The sequence below is a fragment of the Ictidomys tridecemlineatus genome, chromosome 2, assembly GCF_052094955.1.
Source record: "Ictidomys tridecemlineatus isolate mIctTri1 chromosome 2, mIctTri1.hap1, whole genome shotgun sequence".
In the NCBI taxonomy this organism is placed as follows: domain Eukaryota; kingdom Metazoa; phylum Chordata; class Mammalia; order Rodentia; family Sciuridae; genus Ictidomys; species Ictidomys tridecemlineatus.
In genome coordinates, this window is record NC_135478.1 from 535,283 (window position 1) to 547,801 (window position 12,519).

Here is a 12,519-nt window from a genome sequence, read left to right on the forward strand (position 1 = left end):
GGATCCTGACTCAGGGACCTGGCCTGCCGGCTGCTCGATGCGTATAGGACCCTGGAGCCCTGGCAGCCATGTATGGGAGTCTCTGGGACCCTGTGTCCCCGCAGGCAGGAGGGTGGGCCCTGAGTGGCCTGCCTGTCTCCTGGCCAGTCTGCTGGTAGGGGTTCTAAGGAGTGTCTTTCTGGGGCACAGCTCAGCACCCCATTATGCAAACATGGAAGGGGTGACCTGCCAGGCCCAGGGGACTTGGGTGTGTGTACTGTCCACTGGCACCTTGGGTCTTGGGTGGGCACAGCCAGCAGGCTCCCAGACTCAGGGCGCAGGGTCTAGCAGGGTCCTGGAAGTGAGTGGGGCCCTGGGCGGGGCTGTCCCCCTGTCCACTGTGGGCGAGGTTGGGGGCATGGGGCCTCCGGGCGGTGTTTAGAGTTGTGGTTCTACAGTCACATCTTTCTCTGACCGTTTGGCCCACCTTCCTTCATTGCTTTCCGTTGAATTTTGGCTTTTGCATTTTTTCTTGGCAAACACAAGCTCAGCCTTTCATCTCGAAGGTCAAAGTTTCAGTTTCTCGGGGGCTTGTCAGATGGCGTGCAGATCACGCCCAAACTCAGGTAAAGGGGAAAAAACTTAAAAAAAAAAAAAAAAGTATAAACTGCTGTCTACCTCTGGCTGGGCCCCTGTCACACTGCGGCCAGGGCAGGGTGACCTGCATCTATCTCAGTTTTTGCAGAACATTCAGGTATTAAAAGGAAAAAAAAAAAAGGCAAAAGACAAAAAGACCCCCCAAAAAAGTGTGATTTTGAAATTTAAAAGAACACTGAAAGTTTACATTTTATAACATTATTATGCAGATTGTATTTAAACTTCAGAAATATTTAAGACAATTGTAACCATGTAAAGCTGATGAGATATTAAAACAAGACAACTCTTCTGACTTTAACAGAACAATGTCTCCTGTGCTGTTTTTTGGGGAGCAGCGCCCTTGGCCAGGCCACGTGGGGTGGGCCGTCCTAGGGCGGGCAGTCTGGCCGCCTCCACCTTGAGTCTCAGGTTGGTGCCAGCAGGTAGAAGGTGCCGGCTACAGGGGAGTCCTGAACTGGGGCCTGTACCCCAGGGAGCCTGGGCCATGACAGGTGTCTGGCATCCCCACTGGGTAGGTACAGGCCACAGCCCCCAGAGGCCCAGGACCCCGTTCAGGCCTACACATCCACTGTGCTGAGGGGGCCCTGGTTTAAGCCATGGCTCAGAAGTGACTCCCTGGCCTCCCCCTGAGCTTTCAGCTGGTCAGCAGGGGGCAGGGCCGGCCATAGCTTCTGGCCCCCAGCCCCAAGAGGCTCCCTGCCTGGGGGTGCTGGGTGACCCTGGGTCATGTGACCGGCACCGCGTGGCAGGTGCCCTGCTTGCTGACTGGAGCCACAGTCCTGTGGTTCTCAGGTCTGAAAATCTCCTTTTCGTCCCGTGTGACCCCGACACACAGGCTCCCTCCCGCGACTCACCCACCAGGACGTCATCCGGGTCCTCTGGGCCTGGGCACGTGACTCCTGCCCCTGCCCTCAGGGACAGCCCAGCAGAAGCCGCCTGACACAGCTGGGGCTCCCTGCTCCCTGGGCCTCCCCTGGGGTTGGCTTTCCCTCCAAGGGCTCATTGCCAGCCTGACCCCAGGGTCCTGCTGGAGACCAGGCCTCGGGGTCCAGGTACCGCAGGTGTGGCCTCCAGGAAGCAGACTCCCAGAACCAGGGAGCCAGATGAAAGAAGTGCCCGCTGACCTCCCTGTTCACACTCAAGGGCAGCATGGCTAGGTGGGCAGGCACAGACTGGCCACCTGGTTCCCCTGCCCCCAAGTTCTGGCCAGGGCTGGCCTGGGCTGCTCCCTCTCCAGGCTGCCTCTCTACCCCCAGCCCTGGCTCCCGCAGTCACCTGAGGCCTGTATCCAACGCCTGCCAGAGAGAAACAGCCCTGCCACAAATCCATCTGCCACCACTCCCAGAGGGGGTTGGCCCCTCAGTCCCTGGACCCCCAGGGAGATAAGGACAGGGATCAAAAACAAAAGGCCCCTCTCCAGCAAAGTGGACCGTCCAGTCCTGCAGCTTCATTCCTCAGCCAGGTGCCTCAGGGAGGGAGTTGAGGGGCCCTGAGGCCACACAGCCCTGGGGACACAGCCAGGATCCAGCCCCCATCCTCCCCAGCCCACAGGGGTCAGCAGAGGCCAGGGGCTGGCTTGGTCTCAAAGAGGGGGTGGTGACTGAGTCACCTGTCCTCCCTCTGCCCTCAGTGTGGACCAGGGCTGCCCTGAGGACAGCTGGACCTTGCTGGCGTGGTCTGCGGTCAGGGTAGGGGGTGGGCCAGAGGGAGGGTGTGGGTCTCAGCTCCAGTTTCCTGGGAGGCTGCCCCACCCCCACACTCCCAGCCTCAGATGGAGGACAGGCGCCCAGCTGGCACCAAGATCTAGTAACTGGGTGGTCTGGGGACGCCCCCAAGTGTGGCTTTTATCCAGCAGCTCTGACAACTGGTCAGTCCTCATTCCAGGAGCCAGGCTGGGGGTGGGGTGACCTCTGACCCTGCAAGGCAGTCCAGCCAGCAGGTCCCCGGAGGGGAGAAGGGAGGGCCACACTTGCCTGGCCTGTGAGGGGGATGACCACAGGCCAGCTGCCCAGCCTGCCCTGCCAGACCATCTACCACAAGGGCCTCTTTTGGGCTTGGAGTCCCTACACCTCTTGTGGACACCCACAGGGCCTAAGATCCTGGAACCCAGGAACTCAGAGGCTTCCGGTTCAGACTCCCCTGGGGACGCGGCCAGGGTGCCTCCTAGCCCTCACAGAGCCCTCTAAGCAGCACCCCAAGATCAACAGCACCCCTACACACAGGAGGGGATCTGAGGCCCAGAGCCAGGAAGTGACCTGCCCCAGGTCAAAGGAGGCAAAATGAGCCGGGTCTCCCTCCAGCTGGTGTCTGAACATGAGGTCAGCACTGGAGGGGACTCTGCCCCTGCTGTGCTGTGGGACCTGTACCAGGGAGCCTCACCCCGGCCTCCGACTTCTCTTTCTTATGTATCTTTCCTGTTTCTTACAGTGACTAAGAAGGCAGGGAGGAGGGCCTGGGGGGTGGCCCGCTTGTCATCCATCCCCACCTCTCCTAGGAGGCAGGGGTCAGCAAGTTCAGGGCCAGCCTCCCCAACTGAGCAAGGCCCTGTCTTAAAATTTTACCAGGCCTGGTCGCAGCTCAGAGGGAGGGCGCCCCTGGGCTCAAGCCCCCGCAAACACTGCACCACATTCTGGGAAGGGGGCCGGGAGCCGCTCAGGACAAAATGCAGCCAAGCTGCACCACGAGGCCCTTCCCGCCCAGCGCCCGCCCGCCGCGCTCGCCGCGGACACCTCGCTGAAGGTCGCCCCCCGCCCCCCACCCGCCAGGTGCGCTGTCCCGCTCCCGCCGCGGCTCGCGCCTGCCCCCTGGCGGCCGCATCGCGATCCTCCCCCGGGCGGGGTCGCGCGTCGCGGCCCGGCCTCGGCCCCGCAGGCCCCCTGAGCCCGGCCCAGAGACCCGCGAGCTGCTGCCCCACGCTGTACCCTGCTGCTGGTTAGGGCTGACCGAGCTGCTGCCCCACGCTGTACCCTGCTGCTGGTTAGGGCTGGGATGCGGCCCAGTGGCCCAGAGCTCGCCCGGCTTGCGGGGAGGCTGGGCTGCTTTCCCAGCACCAGAAAGAGAGAAGGAAAGGAAGGAAGGAAGGAAAGGAAGGGAAGGGAAGGAAGGAAGGAAAGGAAAGGAAGGAAAAGAAAGGAAGGAAGGAAAAGGAAGGGAAGGAAGGAAAGGAAGGAGGGAAGAAAAGGAAGGAAGGAAAGGAAGGAAAAGGAAGGAAGGAAGGAAAGGAAGGAAGGAAAGGAAAGGAAGGAAAGGAAGGAAGGGAAAGGAAGGAAGGAAAGGAAGGAAAGGAAAGGGAGGAAAAGGAAGGGAAGGAAGGAAAGGAAGGAAGGGAAAGGAAGGGAAGGAAAGGAAGGAAGGAAGGAAGGAAAGGAAGGAAGGAACGGAAAGGAAGGAAGGAAAGGAAAGGGAGGAAAGGAAAGGAAGGAAGGAACGGAAAGGAAGGAAAAGGAAGGGAAGGAAGGAAAGGAAGGAAGGGAAAGGAAGGGAAGGAAAGGAAGGAAGGAAGGAAAGGAAGGAAGGAACGGAAAGGAAGGAAGGAACGGAAAGGAAGGAAGGAAAGGAAAGGGAGGAAAGGAAAGGAAGGAAGGAACGGAAAGGAAGGAAAAGGAAGGGAAGGGGGCTGGGGATGTGGCCTAGCTTGCGTGCAGCCCGAGTTCGATCCTCAGCAGCACCACATGCCAACAAAGATGTTGTGTCCGCCGAGAACTAAGAAAAAATAAATAAATATTAAAATTCTCTCTCTCTGTCCCCCTCTCTCTCTCACTCTCTCTTTAAAAAAAAAAAAAAAGGAAGGGAAGGAAGGAAAGGAAGGAAGGGAAAGGAAGGAAGGAATGGAAAGGAAGGAAAAGGAAGGAAGGAAAGGAAAGGGAGGAAAGGAAAGGAAGGAAAATGAAGGAAGGAAGGAAAGGAAGGAAAAGAAAGGAAGGAAGGAAAGGAAGAAAAAGAAGGAAAGGAAAGGAAGAAAGGAAAAGGAAGGGAAGGAAGGGAAGGAAGGAAAGGAAGGAAGGAGGGAAGGAAAGGAAGGAAAGAAAGGAAAGGAAGGAAGGAAAGGAAGGAAGGAAGGAAAGGAAGGGAAGGAAGGGAAGGAAGGAAAGGAAGGAAAAGGAAGGAAGGGAAGGAAAGGAAAGGAAGAAAAAGGAAGGAAGGAAAGGAAGGGAAGGAAGGAAGGAAAGGAAGGGAAGGAAGGAAAAGGAAGGGAAGGAAGGAAAGGAAGGGAAGGAAGGAAAGCAAGGAAAGGAAGGAAGGAAAGGAAGGAAAAGGAAGGGAAGGAAGGAAAGGAAGGGAAGGAAGGAAACCAAGGAAAGGAAGGAAGGAAAGGAAGGAAAAGGAAGGGAAGGAAGGAAAGGAAGGAAGGAAGGAAAGGAAAGCAAGGAAAGGAAGGAAGGAAAGGAAGAAAGGAAAGGAAGGAAGGGAAGGAAGGAAGGAAGGAAAAGGAAGGAAGGAAAGGAAAAGAAGGGAAGGAAGGAAGGAAGGAAGGAAGGGAAGGAAGGAAGGAAAGGAAGGAAGGAAGGAAGGAAAGGAAGGAAGGAAGGAAAGGAAGGAAGGAAAGGAAAAGAAGGGAAGGAAGGAAGGAAGGAAGGAAAGGAAGAAAAGGAAGGAAAGGAAGGAAGGAAAGGAAGGAAAAAGAAGGAAAGGAAGGAAGCAAGGAAGGGAAGGAAGGAAAAGGAAGGAAGGAAGGAAGGAAAGGAAGGAAGGAAAGGAAGGAAGGAAAGGAAGGAAAGGAAGGAAGGAAGGAAAGGAAGGGAGGAAGGAACCTCTGTTTAGAGACGCGGCCTGAGGTTGGCAGCTCTGGCCTGAAACTAGTGCTATTCAGACAGAGCTGCGACGTGCTGGGCGTGAACAACGGGCCCCAAAGAGGCAAGGTCAAAGGGGAGGTAGACACTGATCAATGAAGTAAGCATTTAATCACAAGGCACTGTGCGCCACCTAGGGCTATTGCGAGGGCTATTTTGTTGGCTGGTTCCATCTGGAACCCAGGATCTCCTGCCGGCTAGGCAAGCTCGCCCCCACTGAGACCGCCCCAGCCCTCCACCCGCTGCTGTAAGGTGTGTAGTCTGTTCCACGTGCAGTGTCTTCGTGTAGGACTGTGAGGTGGGTACTTTATATTTGAACACACAAAAAAAAAAAATCCGAAGCCAGGCGCAGTGGTGCACACCTGTAATCCCAGAAGCTTGGGAGGCTGAGACCGGAGGATCGCAAGCTCAAAACCAGCCTCAGCAGCTCAGACCTCTCTCTCAAAAAGAATTACAAGGCCTGGGGTTGTAAGGATGTGGCTCAGTGGTTAAGCGCCCCTGGATTCAACCCTTGTACCAAAAGAATAATAATCCAAAAGAATGGTCACTTGGCCAAAAGCGAACAGAAGGAAATGGCCAGATCACCCTAACTGCTCAAAAGAAACCCTCCGACTCGGAAGAGGTCGCTATCCAACAACTCTAACCGAGCCGTGCGACCCACGACTCCCTGCTGAAGGCCCGCCGCCGCAGGTCCACCTGAGACCTGTACGCCTGCGCGGGTCCGCCAACCCCGCCCAAGAGCGAGTAGGTGCCGCTCTAGCTTGCGAGTCGCCAGGGCCCGCGTCTCGCTGGGGATGACACACTTCCGGGACGTGGCGGCTGGGGAAGATGGCGGCGCCCATGGAGGTAGCCGTGTGTACGGACTCGGCGGCGCAGCTGTGGAGCTGTGTCGTGTGGGAGCTGCACTCGGGCGCCAACCTGCTCACCTACCGCGGCGGCCAGGCTGGGCCCCGCGGCCTGGCGCTGCTCAATGGCGAGTACCTCCTGGCGGCTCAGCTGGGCAAGAATTACATCAGCGCCTGGGAGCTGCAGCGGAAGGTGGGAAACGCGGGCTCGGGACACGGGGTGGCGCGGGGGGCTTCGAGAGGGAGCGGGGACGCGAAAGAGTCCCAGGCGCCCGGAGTCCTAGAGGGGAACGGGGTGAGGGTGTCGAGTTAGACCGCATGCGCCGGCGGTGGGCGCGTTAGGGCACTCTGCGCATGCGTGGGAGCCGAGGTCGGGTCCTGGAGAGCTGGCCTGGCACAGGCTTAGCTTGTGGGGGAGGTTTCTTGCTCGCATGCGCGAGCTCGGGAGCGCTAAATTTGACTAAAGGGGGTGAATAGGGTCCTTTGAACCTTGTGATTTTGCAGAAGGATGGAGAGGGTCTGAGATCTCTGGGAGCCCCCTGGAAGGATAGCCCCAGAGACTCATGCATTTATCCCCCAAAGACACCTTCAGTATCAGAGCCTTTCCTACCGTTTCTTCTCCATGAGTAGCCCCAGAATGCAGCCCCCAAATCTGCTTGCCGCCCCGTGGACTTGCTGAGATCACTCTGGGCGACCACTACTCCATGTTACCTGGTTCAGAGTCACAGTAGGGTGAGCTGGATTGGAGTGCAGGCCTACTGGCTGTTGGGCTCTGGATCCAGGGCCCTCACAGACCCTTTTGCTTTGCTGCTCTTCTCCTCTCCAGAGAAAGCACGGTCATGCTTATACCTTGCTGGACTGTGCATTCAGTCCAGCCCTGTGCCCAGGTCATCTTTCTAGTTTGTATTTCATTTATTTAGAGACAGGGTCTCACTGAGTTGCTTAGCACCTGGCTTTTACTGAGGCTGGCTTTGAACTCTTGATTCTCCTGCCTCAGCCTCCTGGGTTGCTGGGATTACAGGTGTTGCCACGGCGCCCGGCCCTGCTTCTCTTTCTAGCACTCTGAATCTACCAGTTGCCTGGGTGTCCCCTCCACTCACCCTCCCCTGCCTCTCACCAGATGCTCAGGGTTCTCTTGTGTGTCCCCAGGACCAGCTCCAGCAAAAGATCATGTGCCCTGGACCTGTCACCTGTCTGACCACATCACCCAATGGCCTCTATGTTCTGGCAGGAATTGCAGAAAGCATCTACTTATGGGAGGTGAGAAAGCACCCAGAGTGCCCATGGGGAGCAGTTGGCGACTGCTCTGGGGTCTCAACTCTGCTCTGCCTTCCTCGGTTCCCTTGAGGTTCTTGAGTCCTCCTCCGTAGACCATAGTGCAGTCTAGGCGGGGGGCACTGTAGACTTTCGGGGCCATCCCCACATTGGCAGAGCATCTCTTCCCAGCAGCGGACATCGTCTGACTCTGAGTTATAAAGGGGTCAGGTGATGGCCCCTCAGGGCCTCGTGCACCATCCAGTCCCTGCCACACTCATCCGTTTCTGCCAAGGGCTCTGGCCTGGCAGGGAAGTGGCCCTAGACAACCTGTAACAGTGGGCACGGCTTGGTGACGTGCCACTGGAACTTAACCTACAGAGTCAGGCCTCAGCTGGCTTTGGCCCAGAGTCTGTTATGTGCTGTCACCTGTTCAGGGTGGTGTGCACCCACTTGGAGCAGGAGATGCAGGCAGTACAGGGTTCCAGGCCCAAGAGCTGCATCTCTCCCCTCCCTGATCTTGTCCCCTCCTCCCAGAGGTGCTGGGGACATCCTGTCACCCCGGAACTTCACCCTCAGCCCGAGATGCTGAGAAGTTGCTGAGGCAGAGAGGGAGACATGGCACGGGCTCCAGGTTGTCTGCCCTGCTTGCCCGAAGCCCAGGGTGGGCTGCCTGTGGGCAGAAGTTTAGTGGTCCTTCCCCCTGGGGAGGCACCAGAGGCTCCCTTCTTGCTGCGGGTAGGGAGTGGTGGTCTCACGGCCCGTGGGTGAGGGTGAGGGTATGTGAGGAGGGACTAGAAGCCCTAGAGCAGGTCGTGGGTCAGTGGCTGGTCTGAGCAGCGCCGAGTCCTGGGCCTACCCTTCGTGCTGCTGGCTCCCAGGGACTGGATCTCCCAGGAGACACAGTGTGGCCCCCTCTGCCCAGCCCCGTGAGAGGTGCCCGTGTCCAGGACTGAGCTGGATGGTGCCAACATCACTTAGTCCTTCTCTGCTCTGGGACAGCCCTGGGTGCAGGTGGGGAAACAGAGGCCAGAGGAGGGCGGGCTTGCTAGGTGGGTGCCTGCCTTGTGAGCCTCCCGAGGAGGCCCTAGAAAGCACCGTGGACAGGCAGCTTCAGACGACAGCCCTGAAGCCAAGTCCAGGCTGCAGGTGTGCAGGTTGGGCAGGGCCTGGATGCCTACAGTAGGGTCCTTCCTGCTGCCTCCAGATCTGGGGCTCCGGTGCCCTGCTGTGGCTGCAGGCTGTCATCTCTGCTGTCACCCCATCTCCTGTCCTCACGAGGACAGCAGCTGCCCACATCTGCAGAGGCCCACTCCTCCTCCTTCCTTGTCTGCAGTGCTGGGGATGGAGTCCAGGGCCTCATGGTGCTGGGCAAGCTCTGTACCTCTGGGCTGCACCCAGTTTGACCCTATTTCTGAATAAGGTCCCATTTACAGGTCCTGGGGAGGGGGTCAGGGCTGGAACATGCTTTGGCAGGGCACATTTCAGCTCAGCCCCTCTCGGGTGCCATGCAAGTGGGCGCGTCTCTGCCGCCAGCTGCCCCCACTTCCTCTGCTTGAGATGGGCCTTCTGCATGTCCAGCCGCGGGTTTCCAAAGAGCTTTCCGCTGTGGCCAAGTCCCCAACCAGCCCTTCCTCAGGGGGCCCGCGCAGCCCCGTGCCTTCCCTAGGGCTGGCCACCAGTGCAGGGCGAAAGCAGAGGAGGGGCCCCCCTTGGTGGCAGGAGATGTGTCCCCCTTTCCTTTTGTCGTGCAGATGGGGACAAGGGGGCACTGGCAGGACAGCCAGCAGTGTGCCATCCGTGAAGCTCAGTCGGAGGTGTAGCGGGGCCTTCCTTGGCCCAGGACTACAGAGCCGCCCCACCCTGTCCCTGGGGGTTTGCTCTGGCCCCAGGACGGGTGGACAGGACTCCTGTGGTGTGCCCCTGGCATCCTGCAGCCAGGGAGTGGGACCGGTAGCCCAGCTTCCTCCTACCTGGTGCCCCGTTCACTCCCAGGTCTCCACCGGGAACCTCTTGGTCATCCTGAACCGCCACTACCAGGACCTCTCGTGCCTCAAGTTCACTGGGGACAGCAGCCACTTCCTCTCTGGGGGCAGGGACTGCCTGGTGCTGACCTGGAGCCTCTGCAGGTAGCATGCCCACCCAGGGGCCCAGGCAGGGCTGGTAGGACGGGGAGTCCGGGTATTCCAAGTGCTGGGGCGACTCCAGGGGCCTCCTGCCCCCAGTGTGCTGCAGGTGGACCCCTCCAGAATCCCTGCGCCCCGGCACGTCTGGTCTCAGCACACGCTCCCCATCACAGACCTGCACTGCGGCTTTGGGGGCCCCCTGGCCCGGGTGGCCACCGCCTCGCTGGACCAGACAGTGAAGGTAGAGCCCCCCGCCGGCCCGTGCTGCGCGGCTCACAGACTGGGTTCCTGGTGGCTCGAGCCAGCCATCTCCTCCCCCCGCCGTCAGTGCCAGACAGCTTGTAATCCCCTGGTGCTTTAAGCCCCAAGGACATCCAGCAAGGGTGGACAGCCCAGCCCGTCTCCTGGAAATTCCCACTCGGCCTGCCGCGCCTGGCCAAGGCCCTGGGCCAGGCCTGTGCAGGTTTGAGGGCCTCGCTGCCCTTGAGGCTTCACTGGTGGGAGCAGGGATTCTCCTGCAGGAGAATGCACTCCATGCCAGGGAAGACCGAGTCTCCTGGACCCTGACAGCTCCCACTGAATAGGACCCAGGCCAAGGTGCCCAGGTTGAGGACCACCAGCCCCTGACCTTCCCAGAGCCCCCACCCACAGCCCTGTGCCCACACCTCCCACCCCCCACTGCCCCTCCCAGCTGTGGGAGATCTCTTCTGGTGAGTTGCTGCTGTCCGTCCTGTTTGATGTGGGCATCATGGCTGTGACCATGGACCTGGCCGAACACCACGTGTTCTGTGGTGGCAGTGATGGCTCCATCTTCCAAGTGGACCTCTGTGCTCGGGTGAGTGGGTGGCAGGAGAGTGGGCAGCTCTGGGGGGGCTGGGGGCGGCGGGCAGCAGCTGGGGGCTCCCTGGTGCTCACGTCCTGTCTTGGCCTCCACAGCCCACAGAGAGGGAGAGGAGCTTCCAGCCAGAGCAGGACCCTGGGAAGGTCTTCAGAGGGCACAGGTGGGGACGGGGAGGAGGCTGAGGCACGGCCTGGACCCAGGGTTTCCACTGACCTTCCTTAACGCTGTTTGGGTCCATCTCCCAGGAACCAGGTGACCTGCCTGTCGGTGTCCACGGACGGCAGTGTGCTGCTCTCGGGCTCCCATGATGAGACGGTGCGTCTCTGGGACGTCCAGAGCAAGCAGTGCATCCGGACCATGGCCCTCAGAGGTGGGTGCCCGCAGGTATCCACACAAGGAACGGGCACAGCCTGAGGGCCAGTGGCCTCCTAGGCCTGCAGGCCTGGCCAGCCCAGGCTTCAGGCCCTGGGTCTGTGGGGCTGACTGTTGGTGTCCCCCAGGCCCTGTGACCAACGCATCCATCCTGCTGGCACCAGTGGGCATGCTGAGCTCCGACTTCAAGCCCAGCCTGCCGCTGCCCCGCTTCAACAAGCACCTACTGGGCGCCGAGCACGGGGACGAGCCGCAAGGAGGGGGCCTCCCCGTGCGCCTAGGCCGCCACCAGCAGGTAGGCCCCCACCTGCTCTGCAGGGTGCCTCTGCACCTTTTCCTGGGGGTCTTTCCTGCTAAACTGCAGCCTCTTCTCACAGGCCCACATCCTCAGCATCCCCTCCCAGCTGGAAGGTCAGTGCCCCTCAGTGTCTCCCCAAAACAACACCAGCCACTGGCCACTGGTGGCATTAGGGGGCCCGGCAGCCTGGGTCCAGGAAATGCCAGAACTTCTAGGGTGGCTGCAGGCCTGGCGTGTAGGGGTGTCCTGCCAACACCTGACCATGCAGTGCTCTGACCCTCCACAGCCATCTCCGGTGGGCAGTGGTGTTTCCAGATGGTTCTGCTGAGGGTCCCCGCTAAGGCCCCAGGTGGTGTCACGACCCTCAAACCCCTGCCTGGCATCCACGTGACTGTCTTGGGCCTGGCCACGCTGGGCCTGCTTCATTCACCGCTGCAGGCCTCTGGCTCACGTCCCCTGTCCAGGCCTGGCCATGGCGGCTGCCACTGGACAGCTTTATGGGTGGAGCTGACCCTGCAGGCTGGCTGGCCCCCTCCTGGGCAGCAACTTGATCCCACTCCAGGTCCTGAGCCTTCTTGCCCTGCCCAGGTACCACTTCTGCACTGTGCCTGTCTCCATTCCTGTTGCTGTCCCCAGGACTCTCCCAGGCAGTCTTGGACAGTGACACATTGGAAAGAGCACCTGGCCTCCTAGCGGCCACCTGGCCTCTGAGCTGTGGGCAGCATTCCAGGTGATGTGGCCTGGCAGTGTGGCACAGTCCGGGGTCACGCGTGCCCTTGTGTTGCAGGGATCAGAGCCCAGCTACCTGGACCGCTTGGAGCAATTGCACAAGGTCATGTGCAGCACCATGGAGAAGGTGGGCGGGGCGGCGCTCCCCAGCGGGTGGGGGGGTGGGGGTGCCGATCCTCTTCGCCCTCTGACCCCCCCGGCCCCTCCCTAGAACGTGCTAGGTGGCCAGGACCAGCTGCGCGTGCGCGTGACGGAGCTGGAGGACCAAGTGCGCAATCTGCGCAAGATCAACCGCGATCTCTTCGACTTCTCCACGCGCATCATCACGCGGCCGGCCAAGTGAGGGCCGCGCTTCGAAGCCTCCGCGACCAGCACCTTCAAGGGCCGGGCTCAGGCGCTTGGGCCAGTTTTGTGTTTCGTTTGGATTTTTTACTCCGTTTGGGGGCCGTTTTGTCTGGGTTTTGGTCCACTGGTATGGGTCGTGTCCCATGGTGCTGTTCTGTTTTTAACAAAAGATGGTCTAAAAGCCGCTTTCTGCTGCCATGTGTCCCTGCCAGACCCAGTGGCCAAACTGGGCCCTCCAGACCCAATGCCACGGTAGGGGGACTGTGGTCATCGGGTTCCAGGC

General features: G+C 59.9%; 1 protein-coding gene across 1 annotated transcript; it reads left to right on the forward strand.

The window, feature by feature from the left end:
* Positions 1-6,219: 6,219 nt before the first annotated feature.
* On the forward strand, positions 6,220-12,420 carry Wdr18 (WD repeat domain 18). Its single transcript, XM_005331949.5, has 10 exons — positions 6,220-6,464; positions 7,421-7,531; positions 9,521-9,654; positions 9,751-9,892; positions 10,343-10,486; positions 10,588-10,652; positions 10,738-10,862; positions 10,993-11,159; positions 11,950-12,018; positions 12,103-12,420. Exons 1-10 carry the CDS (start codon positions 6,255-6,257, stop codon positions 12,232-12,234), a joined length of 1,299 nt encoding a protein of 432 aa, XP_005332006.1. The 5' UTR covers positions 6,220-6,254; the 3' UTR covers positions 12,235-12,420.
* Positions 12,421-12,519: the final 99 nt, after the last annotated feature.

What these genes read in the sequence shown, in the direction of transcription:
- Wdr18 (XM_005331949.5), top strand. Translation starts at nt 6,255, where the DNA reads ATGGCGGCGCCCATGGAGGTAGCCGTGTGTACGGACTCGGCGGCGCAG. An exon ending in CGCTGGACCAGACAGTGAAG is followed by an intron (nt 9,893 to 10,342) that starts GTAGAGCCCCCC and finishes TGCCCCTCCCAG; the next exon opens with CTGTGGGAGATCTCTTCTGG. An exon ending in CCGGACCATGGCCCTCAGAG is followed by an intron (nt 10,863 to 10,992) that starts GTGGGTGCCCGC and finishes GGTGTCCCCCAG; the next exon opens with GCCCTGTGACCAACGCATCC.